The following is an 18,744-nucleotide window of genomic DNA, read 5'->3' as shown; positions in this document are numbered from 1 at the left end:
TAGGTCCCAATTGTCCTCGGGCAAAAGGGCTACTAAACCTCAGACGGGCTCAGATTCCGGCCGGGCTCAATCACGCCCAAGGAAGGCAGTCGGAGGAACCGCTACAAGGCGGTCTCCTCAGGACTCTCAGTTCTCTCTCTCTCTCCGCATCCGCGGTTGATGGCAGAACCCCCCGCCTTTGGCGACATTTAGCTGCCACAGGTCACAGACCGGTGGGTGGCGAACATTGTGCTCACGTGCACAGGACAGTGTTCTAATCTCGTCCTCCGACTCCATTTCCCTGCTGCAGGCGGTGGATGCTCTAAGAGCAGAAGGAGTGGTGATCCCTGTCCCCCCTCAGGAACGAGGGCGAGGGTTTGTACTCCAATCTCTTTGTGGCTCCAAAAAAGGACGGTTCCTTCCGTCCCGTTCTGGTCCTGACACTGCTCAACGAGCATGCGAACTCCAGGCGGTTCCGGATGGGATCCCTCCGATCCGTCATTACCTCAATGTCTCGAGGAGACTTCCTTGCCTCAACAGTCATCAAAGATGCCTATCTCCACGTGCCAATTGCTACGGAGCACCAACGTTTTCTACGTTTTGTGATAGGAGACGAACATCTTCAGTTCGTAGCTCTGCCATTCAGTCTGGCGACAGCCCCACGGGTGTTCACCAAGGTCATGGCAGCAGTGGTAGCAGTCTTGCACTTTCAGGGACACCCGGTGATTCCATACTTGGACGATCTACTCGTCAAAGCACCCTCCCTCGAGGCATGCCAACGCAGCCTGAATGTTACGCTGGAGACTCTCCAGACTTTCGGGTGGATCATCAATTTGGCAAGGTCAAATCTGTCTCCGACTCAATCACTAACGTATCTCGGCATGGAGTTTCATACTCTATCAGCAATAGTGAAGCTTCCGCTGAACAAGCAGCGTTCACTGCAGACAGAGGTGCAGTCTCTCCTTCAAGGCCAGTCGCACCCCTTAAGGCGCCTCATGCACTTCCTAAGGAAGATGGTGGCAGCCATCGAGGCAGTTCTCTTTGCGCAGTTTCATCTGCGCCAACGGCAATGGGACATTCTCCGCCAATGGGACGGGCAGTCAACCACCCTGGACAGGGAAGTCTCCCTTTCCCAGACGGCCGAGGACTCTCTGCTATAGTGGCCATAGCCCCCATCCTGGGCACTGGTCACGACAGATACGAGTCTGTCAGGGTGGGGAGCAGTTTGTCTCCGCCACATGGCTCAGGGGACGTGGACTCAGCAGGAGTCCACCCTTCAGATCGATGTTCAAATCGGGGCAGGGTATCTTACCCTATTAGCCTTCCAGAAGTGGCTAGAAAGAGAGCAGATCCGAATCCAGTCGGACATCTCCACAGCGGTGGCATACATCAACCACCAAGAAGAGGCGCGCAGTCAGCAAGCCTTCCAGGAAGTCCGGCGAATCCTCATGTGGGTGGAGGACACAGCATCCACCATATCCGCAGTTCACATCCCGGGCGTAGAAAACTGGGAAGCAGACTTCCTCAGTCGCCAGGGTATGGACGCGGGGGAATGGTCCCTTCACTCGGACGTGTTTCAGGAAATCTGTTGCCGCTGGGGGGTGCCGGACGTCGACCTAATGGCGTCTCGGCACACCAACAAGGTCCCGGCATTTATGGCACGATCGCGCGATCACAGAGCTCTGGCGGCAGACGCCTTAGTGCAAGATTGGTCGCAGTTCCGGCTCACATATGTGTTTCCACCTCTGGCACTCTTGCCCAGAGTACTGCGCAAAAATCAGATCCGATTGCAGCCGCGTCATACTCGTCGCACCAGACTGGCCGAGGAGATCGTGGTACCCGGATCTGTGGCATCTCACGGTCGGCCGACCGTGGTCACTACCAGACCGACCAGACTTACTGTCCCAAGGGCCGTTTTCTCCATCGGAATTCTGCGGCCCTGAACCTGACTGGGTGGCTTTTGTGTCCTGGATCCTAGCGTCTTCAGGATTATCCCAAGGGGTCGTTGCCACCATGAGACTGGCTAGGAAGCCCACGTCTGCTAAGATATACCACAGAACGTGGAAGATTTTCTTATTCTGGTGCTCTACTCAGGGAGTGTCTCCCTGGCCATTTGCATTGCCTACTTTTCTTTCCTTCCTACAATAGGAGTCAGAAAAGGGCTCGTCGCTCGACTCCCTCAAAGGGCAAGTCTCAGCACTATCCGTGTTTTTTCAGAAGCGGCTAGCACGTCTTTCTAAGGTGTGCACGTTCCCGCAGGGGGTTTGTCATATCGTACCCCCGTACAAGCGGCCGTTAGATCCATGGGATCTGAACAGGGTTCTAGTTGCTCTCCAGAAGCCGCCTTTCGAGACTCTGAAGGAAGTTTCTTTTTCTCGCCTGTCACAGAAGGTGGCGTTTCTCGTTGCGATCACATCGCTTCGGCGAGTGTCTGAGCTGGCAGCTCTGTCATCCAAGGCTCCCTTCCTGGTGTTTCACCAGGACAAGGTAGTGCTGCGCCCCATTCCGGAGTTTCTCCCTAAGGTCGTATCCTCGTTTCATCTTAATCAGGATATCTCCTTACCGTCTTTTTGCACTCATCCGGTTCACCGGTATGAGAATGATTTACGTTTGCTAGATTTGGTGAGAGCACTCAGAATCTACATTTCCCGCACGGCGCCCATGCGCCGTGCCGATGCACTTTTTGTCCTTGTCGCTGGTCCGCGCAAGGGGTTGCAGGCTTCTAAAGCCACCCTGGCTCGATGGATCAAAGAACCAATTCTAGAGGCCTACCGTTCTGCGGGGCTTCCGGTTCCTTCAGGGCTAAAAGCCCACTCAACCAGAGCCGTGGGTGCGTCCTGGGCATTACGTCACCAGGCTTCGGCTCAACAGGTGTGCCAGGCAGCTACCTGGTCCAGTCTGCACACTTTCACCAAGCATTATCAGGTGCATACCTATGCTTCGGCGGATGCCAGCTTAGGTAGAAGAGTCCTGCAGGCGGCAGTGACACCCCCGTAGGGGAGGGCTGTTTTGCAGCTCTAACATGAGGTATTTCTTTACCCACCCAGGGACAGCTTTTGGACGTCCCAATCGTCTGGGTCTCCCAATAGAGCGCTGAAGAAGAAGGGAATTTTGTTACTTACCGTAAATTCCTTTTCTTCTAGCTCTTATTGGGAGACCCAGCACCCGCCCTGTTGTCCTTCGGGATGTTTTTTTGTTGTTTGCGGGTACACATGTTGTTCATGTTGAACGGTTTTTCAGTTCTCCGATGTTATTCGGAGTTAATTTGTTTAAACCAGTTATTGGCTTCCTCCTTCTTGCTTTGGCACTAAAACTGGAGAACCCGTGATACCACGGGGGGGGTATAGCCAGAGGGGGAGGGGCCTTGCACTTTTGATGTAGTGCTTTGTGTGGCCTCCAGAGGGCAGTAGCTATACCCCAATCGTCTGGGTCTCCCAATAAGAGCTAGAAGAAAAGGAATTTACGGTAAGTAACAAAATTCCCTTCTTTGCTTATAGGTGCTGAAATGCTGCAGGAAAAAAGCCCTCATGATGTGAATGTAGCCTTAGGATCTGTTCACATGTTGCGTTTTTGGGTTTTTTTTTTTATAGTTTTCATTGGTGCAGAAACCAGTACCAGTAATGTGAATTAAATTTCTGAAAGCTCATGCACACGCTGCTTATTTTTTTCCTTGCAGATTTGAACCCTGCCAGCGTTGTTCTGCACCTTTCTCTGTGTCTTTGCAGCGCTTTTCATCCATTCATATGAATAGCGGCAAAAAAATCCCTATAAAAATGCATAAAAAAATGCATGGATATTCCACTGCATTTTTCCTGCCAACCATTTGGCTTCTAGTGCAAAGAAATGTGCTGTAAATACTCATCGTCTGCACTTCCTTGTGGTATATTCACACACTGCTTTTTTGCAGATTTTTTTTCCACATGAAATGTCCAGGTATTGGCAGGAAGTATGCGCACGGTCTTGTTTTTTTTTTTTTCTTTTTAATATGCCTTTCCATATGTTTTCAAGTGAATGGTGCAGAAATGATGAAATAATCAACATGCTGCAGATTTGAAAATATGCATTAAATATTTTAAAATGCAAATGGAAAAAAAACAAAACGTAGAATGTGGATGACGCTATCCATAGACTTCAAAAAGCTGCGAAAAGAAACGGTGCAAAACTCAACGTATAAACAAGCCCTTAAGCCAGCTTCGCATTATCACATGTGGTCGGCGCATGGACCTGAATTTTTGGACCAAACATGGACATTGCTGAAATACTGGTCCATGCACAGACCATGCAGAGCAGAGGCGTGAAACCTCCAGCACTAACTGCACTGGTGTATCTTTAGTCTCTGCAAAAATTTAGACTGTATAATGCTATGTGCACATGCTGCAGAAATTTTCTGCATCAAATCTGCACCTTTTTGCAGAAAAAAAGCACCAAAAAATGCATGCAGTTTTTTTTCCATTTTTTTTTTTTTTTTTTTTTCTAGTGAAATCAATTGCTTTTAAAAAAAAAAAAAGCAAACAAAGAAACTGGAAAAAATGCGCCAACAATTGACTATTTTCTGCACCAAATCTGCAAAAAAAAAAAAAACAAAAAAAACTTGCGCGCACAGCACTTCCAGAATCTCAGACTTTGCTGGGATAAGGATAGACATGCAGATCTTGGTGCAGATTTCTCAAAAAAAAAAAAAAATATGCACCATGTGAACAGGTCCTAATTATTAATGCAATACTAAAAAGGGACAATATACCTAATACAGGACGATATATTTGTGTATTGTCCACCTTTCGTCTTTGAATCAACCTTTCTTTGTCGCTCCATTGGGAGACCCAGACAATTGTTTTATTGACAATTGGGGTGTCTAGCTTATGCCTCCGGAGGTCACACAAAGCATTACACTTAAAAGTGTAAACCCCTCCCCTCTGCCTATACACCCTCCCGTGCATCACGGGCTCCTCAGTTTTATTGCTTTGTGGAAGGAGGCACACATCCACGCAAGCTCCACATTTTAGTCAGCAGCAGCTGCTGACTATATCGGATGGAAGAAAAAGGGGCCCATACAGGGCCCCCAGCATGCTCCCTTCTCACCCCACTCGGGTCGGCGGTGCTGTTAAGGTTGAGGGTACCCATTGTGGGTACATAGGCAGGAGCCACATGCTGTTTTCCTTCCCCATCCCTTAGGGGCTCTGGGTGAAGTGGGATCCTGACCGGTCACCAGGCGCTGGGACCGCGCTCCCTCCGCAGCCCCTGGGGGAATCTGCTGGACAGGAGCCGGGTATCATCAGGGACAGGTACTCTGTGTCCCCTTGGGGACGGCGCATAGTGCGCCTGGGTAATGGACACTGCAGCAGCTGCTGGGTGTGTTAGTGCGCCGGGACTACCGCGCTGGCCGCGCTTGTTTGCCGGCCGCGCTTATAACTTTAGTCCCCGGCTTTTGCGGCCTAGTGCCGCATATTCCCGCCCCCGGGCCTGCCAGTCAGGGGTAAGGGCGGGACGCTGCACTGGACGTCAGCGCTGAGGGCAGGAGCATACTTTGTATCCTCCTCCCCCCTCACTGAGCACCGTGGGGCACCAGATTCCCGCACTTTTACAGGCACGCCCACGGCCCCCTCCTCCTCTCTGAACGCCGGCAGCCATTGCTACAAGACGCTGGAGAACTTCAGAGGGGAGACAACTGAGCTCCACAGCTCTGGGAGGCCCAGGCAGGGATCTGGTGGTCACACAACCGCTGGGAGCGGTCGGTAAGCCGCACCTGTTACTAGGTGCTGGTCCCCCTGGGTGCCGAATTGTATATTTATATGCTTATAGTGTATACATTTACTCTGTACGGCCTCACTGTTAGCGTTTGGCTATATACCCTCACTGATTATTCTAAGAGGAGAAACAGCATGTCGTCTGCAAAAAGCAAGGGTACCAAAGCACAGGCTTACTTTGCAACCTGTACCTCATGTGCGACAATGCTTCCTGCAGGTTCCACCTACCCTCATTGTGTGCAATGCTCGGCCCCTGTGACACTCACTCAGCCGGAGTCTCAGCCACTGGTGGGACCCCCGGCCCAGGTGGAACCTCCGGCCCCCACTGTCCAGGTGACAGGGACAGAGTTTGCAGTATTTGCTGACAAACTTTTTGAGTCTATGGATAGATGGTCTGCTAAGATACTGGAAGCTTTGCAGTCCAGACCTGTAACACAGGCCCCGGGCACTGTTGATTCATTGCCCCCATGCCCCCCTCGGTCGGAGCAGCAAAGAGCTCCTGGGTCAACTCATAGGTCCCAAGGGGAGGACTCCGACACGGACCGCAGTCCCAGACCGACGAAGCGGGCTCGCTGGGAGCGTCCCTCGACTTCATCACAGTGTTCAGGGTCTCAGCATGAGGACTCTCTGGAGGATGAAGCAGATGCGGCAGATCAGGACTCTGATCCTGACGCCGCGCTCAACCTTGATACGCCTGGAGGGGACGCCATAGTAAACGACCTTATAGCGTCAATCAATCAGGTGTTAGATCTTTCTCCTCCACCCCTTCCGATTGAGGAGTCAGCTTCTCAGCAGGAGAAATTTCATTTTAGGTTTCCCAAACGTACACGGAGTGCGTTTCTTGATCACTCCGACTTCAAAGACGCAGTCCAGAAGCACCGAGCTTTTCCGGATAAGCGCTTTACTAAGCGACTTCATGACACACGTTATCCCTTCCCCCCTGACGTAGTCAAGGGTTGGGCCCAGTGTCCCAAGGTGGATCCTCCAGTCTCCAGACTGGCGGCCAGATCTGTGGTTTCAGTGGCAGATGGTGCATCACTAAAGGATGCCACTGACAGGCAGATAGAGCTCCTGATGAAATCCATCTATGAGGCTATCGGCGCGTCCTTTGCTCCGGCATTTGCTGCCGTATGGGCACTACAAGCTATCTCAGCTTGTCAGTCTGAGATTAATGCACTCACACGAGCCGCGACTCCGCAGGTTGTGTCATTAACCTCTCAGGCGTCGGCGTTTGCGTCCTACGCCATGAATGCGGTACTAGACTCTGCGAGCCGTACAGCGGTAGCATCCGCCAATTCAGTGGCAGTCCGCAGGGCCATGTGGCTACGTGAATGGAAGGCAGACTCTGCTTCCAAGAAATTTTTAACCGGTTTGCCGTTTTCTGGCGACCGCCTGTTTGGCGAGCAATTGGATGAAATCATTAAACAATCCAAGGGTAAGGACTCGTCCTTACCCCAGTCCAAACCTAACAGACCTCAACAACGGAAGGTACAATCGAGATTTCGGTCCTTTCGGCCCTCAGGCAGGTCTCAATTCTCCTCGTCCAACAGGCCTCAAAAGGATCAGAGGAACTCTGATTCATGGCGGTCTAAGGCATGTCCTAAAAAGACCGCCGGAGGAACCGCTCCCAAAGCGGCCTCCTCATGACTTGCGGACTCCCCAAACCGCATCCTCGGTCGGTGGCAGGCTCTCCCGCTTTTGCGACGCCTGGTTCCCACACGTCCAAGACCGATGGGTGAGAGACATTCTGTCTCACGGTTACAGGATAGAGTTCAATTCTCGTCCTCCGATTCGTTTCTTCAGAACATCTCCGCCCCCCGAGCGAGCCGATGCTCTTCTGCAGGCGGTGAACTCTCTGAAGGCAGAAGGAGTAGTTATCCCCGTTCCCCTTCAGCAATGGGGTCATGGTTTTTACTCCAACTTGTTTCTCGTACCAAAAAAGGACGGATCTTTCCGTCCCGTCCTGGACCTCAAACTGCTCAACAAACACGTGAAAACCAGACGATTCCGGATGGAATCTCTCCGCTCCGTCATCGCCTCGATGTCCCAAGGAGACTTCCTGGCATCAATAGACATCAGGGATGCTTATCTCCACGTGCCGATTGCACCAGAGCATCAGCGCTTCCTGCGTTTCGCCATCGGGGACGAACACCTTCAGTTCGTGGCATTGCCTTTCGGCCTGGCAACAGCCCCACGGGCCTTCACCAAGGTCATGGCAACAGTGGTTGCAGTCCTACACTCTCAGGGACACTCAGTGATCCCTTACTTGGACGATCTTCTTGTCAAGGCCCCCTCTCGGGTGGCATGCCAACACAGCCTGAACATTGCTCTGGAGACACTCCAGAGGTTCGGGTGGATCATCAATTTCCCAAAGTCAAAACTGACACCGACACAATCGCTGACATATCTCGGGATGGAGTTTCACACTCTCCTAGCGATAGTGAAACTTCCGCTGGACAAACAACGATCACTACAGACAGGGGTGCGATCTCTCCTCCGAGCCCAGTCGCACCCCTTGAGACGCCTCATGCACTTCCTAGGGAAGATGGTGGCAGCAATGGAGGCAGTTCCATTTGCACAGTTTCATCTGCGTCCTCTTCAATGGGACATTCTCCGCAAATGGGACAGGAAATCGACGTCCCTCGACAGGAACGTCTCCCTTTCTCGGGCAGCCAAGGCACCCCTTCAGTGGTGGCTTCTTCCCACTTCTTTGTCGAAGGGGAAATCCTTCCTGCCCCCATCCTGGGCTGTGGTCACGACGGACGCGAGTCTGTCAGGGTGGGGAGCGGTCTTCCTCCACCACAGGGCTCAGGGTACCTGGACTCAGCCAGAGTCCTCCCTTCAGATCAATGTTCTGGAGATATGGGCAGTGTATCTAGCCCTGAAGGCGTTCCAGCCGTGGCTGGAAGGCAGGCAGATCCGAATTCAGTCGGACAACGCCACGGCGGTGGCATACATCAACCACCAAGGCGCCACGCGCAGTCGGCAAGCCTTCCAGGAAGTTCAGCGGATTCTGCTGTGGGTGGAAGCCACAGCCTCCACCATCTCCGCAGTACACATCCCGGGCGTGGAAAACTGGGAAGCGGACTTTCTCAGTCGCCAGGGCATGGACGCAGGGGAATGGTCTCTTCACCCGGACGTGTTTCAAGAGATCTGTTGCCGCTGGGGGAAGCCGGACGTCGACCTAATGGCGTCCCGGCACAACAACAAGGTCCCGGCATTCATGGCACGGTCTCAAGATCACAGAGCTCTGGCGGCAGACGCCTTAGTTCAGGATTGGTCGCAGTTTCAACTGCCTTATGTCTTTCCTCCTCTGGCACTGCTGCCCAGAGTGTTACGCAAGATCAGGTCCGACTGCCGCCGCGCCCTCCTCGTCGCCCCAGACTGGCCAAGGAGGTCGTGGTACCCGGATCTGTGGCATCTCACGGTGGGTCAACCGTGGGCACTACCAGACCGACCAGACTTGCTGTCTCAAGGGCCATTTTTCCATCTGAATTCTGCGGCCCTCAACCTGACTGTGTGGCCATTGAGTCCTGGATCCTAGCGTCTTCAGGGTTATCTCAAGAGGTCATTGCCACTATGAGACAGGCCAGGAAACCAACGTCAGCCAAGATCTACCACAGGACGTGGAGGATCTTCTTATCCTGGTGCTCTGATCAGGGTTTTATTCCATGGCCATTTGCCTTGCCCACTTTTCTGTCTTTCCTTCAATCCGGAATGGAAAAGGGGCTGTCTCTCGGCTCTCTTAAGGGACAAGTCTCGGCGCTCTCTGTATTTTTTCAAAAGCGTCTAGCAAGGCTTCCGCAAGTACGCACGTTCCTGCAGGGTAGTCCCCCCTTACAAGCGGCCGCTAGAACCCTGGGATCTGAACCAGGGCTGTGGAGTCGGTAAGCCAAACCTTCGACTCCGACTCCGACTCCTCAAATTCTCTTGCTCCGACTCCGACTCCGACTCCGACTCCGACTCCTACATATATTGCTTATAGTTAGGTGAAAAATTTATTGTAGTACATGAATATGTGTATGTGAACATCAGACATTTAATAATTTTTATGATACAATAATCAAGATATTTGGATAGAACATAAAATATATTTATTGGAATACAACTTTAGAACACAAAAAACTGTAATAAATTGTAAATATGTAATACACTATGTAATATACAGTAGATTACATATATATCTTGTGTGTGTGTATATACACTGTATATATATATATATATTATATATATTACATATTTACAATTTATTAGTTTTTTTGTGTTCTAAAGTTGTATTCCAATAAATATTTTATGTTCTATCCAAATATCTTGATTATTGTATCATAAAAACAATTAAATGTCTGATGTTCACATTGTACTACAATAAATTTTTCACTTAAATATAAGCATTATACTAAATGTTGTTATTTAGTAAAATATTCAGCACATTCTGCATTGCACTCCTGTCCCCAATTTATTATATATTTTAGGAGTCGGAGTCGGTGCATTTTATACCGACTCCGACTCCGACTCCGACTCCACCAAAATGAGCTCCGACTCCGACTCCGACTCCACGACTCCGACTCCGACTCCACAGCCCTGATCTGAACAGGGTGCTAATGACTCTTCAGAAACCACCTTTCGAGCCAATGAGAGATATTTCTCTTTCTCGCCTCTCGCAGAAGGTGGTCTTCCTAGTGGCAGTCACATCACTTCGCAGAGTGTCTGAGCTAGCTGCACTGTCATGCAAAGCTCCCTTCCTGGTGTTTCACCAGGACAAGGTGGTTCTGCGTCCGGTTCCGGAATTTCTCCCGAAGGTGGTATCCCCTTTTCATCTCAATCAGGATATCTCCTTACCTTCTTTTTGTCCTCATCCAGTTCACCAATGTGAAAAGGATTTGCACTTTGTTAGATCTTGTGAGAGCACTCCGGCTCTACATTTCTCGTACGGTGCCCCTGCGCCGCTCGGATGCGCTCTTTGTCCTTGTCGCTGGCCAGCGTAAAGGGTCGCAGGCTTCCAAGTCAACCTTGGCTCGGTGGATCAAGGAACCAATTCTTGAAGCCTACCGTTCTTCTGGCCTTCCGGTTATTTCAGGACTGAAAGCCCATTCTACCAGAGCCGTGGGTGCGTCCTGGGCATTGCGGCACCAGGCTACGGCTCAGCAGGTGTGTCAGGCGGCTACCTGGTCGAGTCTGCACACTTTCACGAAGCACTATCAGGTGCATACCTACGCTTCGGCAGATGCCAGCTTAGGTAGGCGAGTCCTCCAGGCGGCGGTTGCCCACCTGTAGGAAGGGGCCGTCTTTCGGCTCTATTACCGGGGTATTCTTTACCCACCCAGGGACTGCTTTTGGATGTCCCAATTGTCTGGGTCTCCCAATGGAGCGACAAAGAAGAAGGGAATTTTGTTTACTTACCGTAAATTCCTTTTCTTCTAGCTCCAATTGGGAGACCCAGCACCCGCCCCTGTTCCCTTCGGGCTGTTGTTCTTTTGTGTACACATGTTGTTCATGTTGAATTGTTCTTGGTTCATGGTTTAAGTTCTCCGAACATCCTTCGGATTGAATTTACCTTAGACCAATTTATAAGTTTCCTCCTTCCTGCTTTTGCACCAAAACTGAGGAGCCCGTGATGCACGGGGGGGTGTATAGGCAGAGGGGAGGGGTTTACACTTTTAAGTGTAATGCTTTGTGTGACCTCCGGAGGCATAAGCTATACACCCCAATTGTCAATAAAACAATTGTCTGGGTCTCCCAATTGGAGCTAGAAGAAAAGGAATTTACGGTAAGTAAACAAAATTCCCTTCTTTTATTTCACCGCAAGCTTGGCGTTTACATGTAATACTGCATCAGTTTCTCATAGTCGTCAATGGTGTTCAAATTTCCATCACAGCTAAAGTAAAAACCATCAGAAAATATTCACAAAGATCACAGTCTCTGCTATCAGCAATTGTTGGAGGATGTTATTGCAGGATCCGCCATGTCTTATTTAATATTAACTATGCCGTCCTGTTCATTTAGGAAAGTGTAAAGTAGCTGGTAGTCCTGTGATTACAGCAGCCTCTGCACTATGTCAATGTGGTGGGGATTACCAAGGGAAAAGGGGGTAGTGGAATGGGAGGAAGCGAATTTTGGAGGTGAGAACGCTGCCCAGATGGTCTCTCGACTGTGGCTGTGACTTGGCGGACGATGATAACGTCCTGTTAGTCAATCGGAGAGAAGTTGATCTTCACAGCACAAACCATGGGGCTGTTAACAAAACAACTGCACATAAGTGTACTAGGAATTATTTTTTTTTAATCAATTGCTTTCCTATTTATAGACACAGCTCTGTATCCTCTATGTCTTGCAGGCGCAGTACTCTCACCATGTGATCCAGCAGATCCTCGGGCACCTCGATGCTCATAAGAGGGACTCCCCCCGGATACGAGCCGGAATAGTGCAGGTGCTACTGGAGGCCGTGGCTATTGCTGCAAAAGGGTCCATTGGTAAGAAGATTATATTTTATTACTGAATTTTTAAAAATAGAGTTACATAATAAAAAGTTAAGGCCGCATTCAATACAAATCAATTCAACGGAGAAAACGACGAACAATGAATGGACTCAACACCAAGCGGTCAACATCTTGTCGGTGTGTTTGGACAAGGACAGAGAAGGGGCGAAGGGACTCAGAGAACAATTCTTATTCAGCATAAACTTCCTAAATTACTTTTCAGTCTTCATTTAGAATATCTTTGTACCCAATTTGTGTCCCGAAGAATCCAGAAAGCCTCAAAGCGATCGGCCGTGTTATTTAATAAGGTATTGCACACTTTGTGTTTCATGTATTCCCTATTCAATGGGATTTGACCCAACCTGTATTTACATCTAGCTGCAGTGATCATGTGTAATAGGAGCTGTTTGCATTTACGATTTAGCCTGAAACTATGAGATATTGAGAAGATAAAGTTTGGGATCCAAGTGTATCCGGATACCAGGCACCTTTAAAAAATAAGAGTCTAAAGGCCCTGTCACACGCAGTGATATCGCTAGCGAGCGTACCCGCCCCCGTCGTTTGTGCGTCACCGGCAAATCGCTGCCCATGGCGCACAATATCGTTAGGAGCTGTCACACGGACTTACCTGCCTAGTGACGTCGCTGTTGCCGGTGAACCACCTCCTTTCTAAGGGGGCGGTTCGTGCGGCGTCACTAAGCGGCCGCCCAATAGAACCGGAGGGGCGGAGATGAGCGGCCGGAACATCCCGCCCACCTCCTTCCTTCCTCATTGCCGGCGGCCGCAGGTTAGCTGCAGTTCGTCGTTCTCGAGGTGTCACACGTAGCGATGTGTGCTGCCTCGGGAACGACGAACAACCTGCGTCCTCAACAATCAACGATTTTAAAAATGAACGACGTGTCAACAATAAGGTGAGTATTTTTGATAGTTAACGGCCGTTCGTTAGTGTGACACGCAACGACGTCGCTAACGATGCCGGATGTGCGTCACGGAATCCGTGACACCGGCGATATATACGTCGTTGCGTGTAACTGGGCCTTTCAGGTCAAGTGCCCACGATTCGAGTTCACAGCATGTTTTCTGTACAGTACAATATATCCTATAGAGATTAGTGATTTTTTTTTTTTTTTGCAAAAATACTTTAAAAACATTTTATTAGACATAAATTACAAAAAAAATGACAAACACCGTATTAAAAGGAGGAGCTTAAATTGCAAGGTAGGCAGTAAATCCATCATGGCTCAATCCCATCTCATATAATAAGTGCAATAAGCAAGATTTCACTGTGGTTTTTAATGCTCCTTTTAAAAGAAAATTACCAATTAAAATTAAAAAATTGGCAATAAATAGTGTGAAAGAAATTATTTCTTGAGGCACGGATTCATCTGAAGCAAGCAGTTTTTTTTATTTTTGCCGGCAAGGAGACCAGAGGTCACACCGCTGTCTGACAAATAATACATCACAAAGCTTTTTACTCTTAAAAAAAACAAACAAAAAAACAAAACAATGGAGCCACTCAGACTTACTTGTCTATTTCTTATTGGTTAAATCTATTTGCGTAATAACGTCTCGGAATGTTAGTTCCTATTAGTGATTGGCGGACCCGGACTATAAAAGTCTGGATCCATGGAGTTTCAAATGTACCAGAGTGCCGGTCATGTTACATAGTTACATACAGTACAGACCAAAAGTTTGGACACACCTTCTCATCTCTAGAGCAACGGTTAAGAGGAGACTTTGTGCAGCAGCCTTCATGGTAAAGTAGCTGCTAGGAAACCACTGCTAAGGACAGGCAACAAGCAGAAGGGACTTGTTTGGGCTAAAGAACACAAGGAATGGACATTAGACCAGTGGAAATCTGTGCTTTGGTCTGAGGAGTCCAAATTTGAGATCTTTGCATCCAACCACCGTGTGTTTGTAGAAAAGGTGAACGGATGGACTCTACATGCCTGGTTCCCACCGTGAAGCATGGAGGAGGAGGTGTAATGGTGTGGGGGGGCTTTGCTGGTGACACTGTTGGAGATTTATTCAAAATTGAAGACATACTGAACCAGCATGGCTACCACAGCATCTTGCAGCGGCATGGTATTCCATCTGGTTTGCGTTTAGTTGGACCATCATTTATTTTTCAACAGGACAATAACCCCAAACACACCTCCAGGCTGTGTAAGGGCTATTTGAAGGAGAGTGATTGGGTGCTACGCCAGATGACCTGGCCTCCACAGTCACCAGACCTGAACCCAATCGAGATGGTTTGGGGTGAGCTGGACCGCAGAGTGAAGGCAAAAGGATCAACAAGTGCTAAGCATCTCTGGGAACTCCTTCAAGACTGTTGGAAGACCATTTCCGGTGACTACCTGTTGAAGCTCATCAAGAGAATGCCAAGAGTGTGCAAAGCAGTAATCAAAGCTAAAGGTGGCTACTTTGAAGAACCTAGAATATAAGACATATTTTCACTTGTTTTACACTTTTTAAGTATTTCATTCCACACGTGTTAATTCATAGTTTTGATGCCTTCAATGTGAATCTACAATTTTCAGAGTCATGAAAATAAAGAAAACTCTTTGAATGAGAAGGTGTGTCCAAATCTTTTAGTCTGTACTGTAGTTACTTAGGTTGAAAAAAAGACCTAGGTCCATCTAGTTCAACCTTCCTCCACCAGTTCTACATTTGGTCACTAAGTCATTTATAACCAACAATGTTGTGTGTACTGAGGAAATCATCCAGCCCTGATATAAAAGCTGTTATAGCATCTGCCATTACTACCTCTTGTGGTCGGCATTCCACAGTCTGACTGCTCTAACTGTAAAGAACCCTTTGCTATTTAACTGTCGGAATCACTTTTCTTCCACTCGCAGTGAGTGCCCCCTGGTCCTATGTTCTATGGCTGCTTGGTGTGAATTCAGATGTAGCAGTGGTGAAATCATAGTGGGACCTCATGTGGATTACGTTGGACTTGCAGGAGTGTTTTGGGGTTAATAAAGTGTGGAAAGAGGGTGTTTTTTGTCTTTTATGTCAAATAAAGGCTTTTCAGTGTTTGTGGTTTTTCTTTGTCGCTCCATTGGGAGACCCAGACAATTGGGTGTATAGCTTCTGCCTCCGGAGGCCACACAAAGTATTACACTCAAAAGTGTAACCCCTCCCCTCTGCCTATACACCCCCCCGTGCATCACGGGCTCCTCAGTTTTATGCTTTGTGTGGAAGGAGGCACACATCCACTCACACATCTCCATTTTAGTCAGCAGCAGCTGCTGATTGTATCGGTTGGAAGAAAAGAGGGCTCCCACGGGGCCCCCGGCATGCTCCCTTCTCACCCCACTAAGTCGGCGGTGCTGTTAAGGTTGAGGTACCCATTGCGGGTACGACGGCCGGAGCCTCATGCCGTGTTTCCTTCTCCATCCCTGAGGGCTCTGGTAGAAGTGGGATCCGAAGCGGTCATCCAGGTTCTGGGACCGTGCTACCTCCGCAGCCCCTGAGGGAATCTGCTGGACAGGAGCTTATCTATCTTCAGGGACAGGGCCCTGCATCCACGAGGTACTCTGTGTCCCCATGGGGACGGTGTATGGAGCGCCTGGTTTCTAGACGCCGCATCTGACTGCTGAATAGTGAAGACCGGGGACTACCGCGCCGACCGCGCCTGCTTGTCGGCCGCGGTATTAAATTTAGTCCCCGGCTTCATCGCGGCCTAGTGGAAAAACTCCCGCCCCCAGGCCTGTCTATCAGAGATAGGGGCGGGACAGCCGACCTGACGTCGGATATGAGGGCCGGGGCATCCTGTATGCTCCCTCCCCCCTCACTGATCACTGTGGGGACCCCAGATTCCCGCACTTTTCATAACGCCGCCCATGGCTTCACTCCTCCCCTGAGAGCTCCGGCAGCCATCTTTAGGACATTCTGCCGGTGGAGAATCACAGAGAACAGCTCTGCAGCTCTGGGAGACCAAGGCAGGGAATCTGGGGCACACACACCCCGCTTTTTAGCGGTCGGTAAGCCGCACCAGTCACTCGGTGTTGGTCCCCTTGGGTGCCGGTATAGATACGTATATTTATACTTATTTCTGTTCGGCCGGGGTATACCCTTTTTTCTATATACCCTCAGTGATCACGCTCCTGGGACACAACAGCATGTCAACCACAAGGAGCAAGGGCACTAAAGCACAGGGGTTTTTTGCAACATGTACCTCTTGTAGGGCCATGTTACCTGCGGGTTCCACCTACCCTCACTGTGAGCAATGCTCGGCCCCTGTTACGCTTGCTCAGCCGGAGCCTCGGTCACTAGTGGGCCCCTCGGCTCAGGCAGACCCCCCTGCTTCCACTGTCCAGGTGGCAGCGACAGAGTTTGCAGTTTTTGCTGAAAAGCTCTGAGTCACTCTCACAATCCATGGCTCAGTCTATGGACAAATGGTCTGCCAAGTTGCTGGAAGCCCTGCAGTCCAGACCGGTCCTTACACAGGCCCCAGACCCTGTTAGATCGGCGCCTCCAAGTCCCTCTCGGTACACCCCGGCCGGGGTGGACCCTAGGTCTCACGTGGAGGACTCCTCCACGGACCACAGTCCCAGACCAGCTAAGCGGGCTCGCTTGGAATCTTCCCCGACTTCTTCACGCTGCTCGGGTTCCCAGCTTGAGGACTCTCTGGAGGACGAGGCGGAGGTTGCAGCTCAGGGCTCGGACCCTGATGTTGGTCTCAATCTTGATACACCTGAAGGGGACGCCTTAGTAAATGATCTTATCTCGTCCATCAATCAGGTGTTGGATCTATCTCCCCCGCCTCCTCCTATAGAGGAGTCGGCCTCTCAGCAGGAGAAACACCAGTTTCGGTTTCCCAAACGTACACTGAGTGCATTTTTTGATCACTCTAACTTCAGGGATGCTGTCCAGAAGCCCAGAGCGGTTCCGGACAAGTGCTTCACTAAGCGCCTTACTGACACACGTTACCCCTTCCCCGCTGACGTAGTTAAGGGTTGGGCTCAATGTCCTAAGGTGGATCCCCCAGTCTCCAGATTGGCGGCTAGATCTGTGGTTTCGGTTGCAGATGGCTCATCACTAAAAGATGCCACTGACAGGCAGATAGAAGTCCTTTTGAAATCCATCTATGAGGCCACGGGCGCGTCTTTTGCCCCGGCTTTTGCAGCCGTGTGGGCACTCCAAGCTATCTCAGCTTGTCTGGCTGAGATTAATGCGGTCACACGTACGTCTGCACCGCAGGTTTCATCTTTAACCTCTCAGGCGTCGGCGTTTTCTTCCTACGCCATGAACGCAGTCCTAGACTCTGCTAGCCGTACAGCGGTGGCATCCGCTAATTCTGTTGCAGTCCGCAGGGCCATGTGGCTGCGCGAATGGAAGGCAGACTCGGCTTCCAAGAGGTTCTTAACCGGTTTGCCGTTTTCTGGCGAGAGATTGTTTGGCGAACGATTGGATGAGATTATTAAGGAATCCAAGGGAAAGGACTCCTCCTTACCCCAGTCCAAACCTAAGAGACCTCAGCAACGAAAAATACAATCGAGGTTTCGGTCCTTTCGTCCCTCCGCCAAGCCACAGTCCTCTTCGTCCAATAGACAGGACAAAGGCCAGAGGAACTCCTATGCGTGGCGGTCTAAGTCACGCCCCCAAAAGGCCGCCGGAGGCACCGCCTCCAAGGCGGCCTCCTCATGACTCACGGCATCCCCGAACCGCATCCTCGGTCGGTGGCAGGCTCTCCCGCTTACGCGACGCCTGGTGGCCACATGTTAAAGACCGATGGGTGAGAGACATCCTGTCTCACGGTTACAGGATAGAGTTCAGCTCTCGTCCTCCGACTCGTTTTTTCAGAACATCCCCGCCCCCCGCGCGAGCAGACGCACTTTTTCAAGCAGTGGACGCTCTGAAAAAAGGAGTCGTGACCCCCGTTCCCACTCTGGAACAGGGTCGCGGTTTTTACTCCAACTTATTCGTGGTGCCAAAGAAAGACGGATCATTCCGTCCCGTTCTGGACCTCAAATTGCTCAACAAACACGTGAGCACCAGACGATTCCGGATGGAATCTCTCCTCTCGGTCATCGCCTCGATGTCACAAGGAGACTTCCTTGCATCGATCGACATCAAGGATGCTTATCTCCATGTGCCGATTGCACCAGAACATCAACGCTTCTTGCGTTTCGCCATCGGGGACGAACACCTTCAGCTCGTGGCATTGCCCTTCGGCCTGGCGACAGCCCCACGGGTTTTCACCAAAGTCATGGCATCCGTTGTGGCGGTCCTGCATTCTCAGGGACACTCGGTGATTCCCTACTTAGACGATCTCCTAGTCAGGGCACCGTCTCGGGCGGCATGTCAACACAGCCTTACCGTCGCTCTGGAGACACTCCAGCAGTTCGGGTGGCTCATCAACTTCCCAAAATCCAAGTTGACACCGACTCAATCTCTGACCTATCTAGGGATGGAGTTTCATACACAGTCAGCGGTAGTCAAGCTACCACTAGACAAACAGCTGTCACTGCAGGCAGGGGTGCAATCTCTGATTCAGACTCAGTCACACCCCTTGAGATGCCTCATGCACTTCCTGGGGA

The 18,744-nt window shown here is 50.4% G+C and overlaps 1 protein-coding gene across 2 annotated transcripts in view; it reads left to right on the top strand.

Annotated features, from left to right (window-relative positions):
* Positions 1 to 18,744, top strand: part of EFR3A (EFR3 homolog A) — a 157,771-nt gene that overhangs the window by 37,174 nt on the left and 101,853 nt on the right. For both annotated transcript variants that reach the window (XM_075352857.1, XM_075352856.1), the window contains exon 7: positions 12,058 to 12,193. In XM_075352857.1, coding sequence (XP_075208972.1) covers positions 12,058 to 12,193 — 136 coding nt within the window. The remainder of the gene's footprint in view (positions 1 to 12,057; positions 12,194 to 18,744) is intronic.

The sequence above is a fragment of the Anomaloglossus baeobatrachus genome, chromosome 6, assembly GCF_048569485.1.
Source record: "Anomaloglossus baeobatrachus isolate aAnoBae1 chromosome 6, aAnoBae1.hap1, whole genome shotgun sequence".
Taxonomy (NCBI): domain Eukaryota; kingdom Metazoa; phylum Chordata; class Amphibia; order Anura; family Aromobatidae; genus Anomaloglossus; species Anomaloglossus baeobatrachus.
This window is presented reverse-complemented; position numbering and strand designations above follow the sequence as displayed.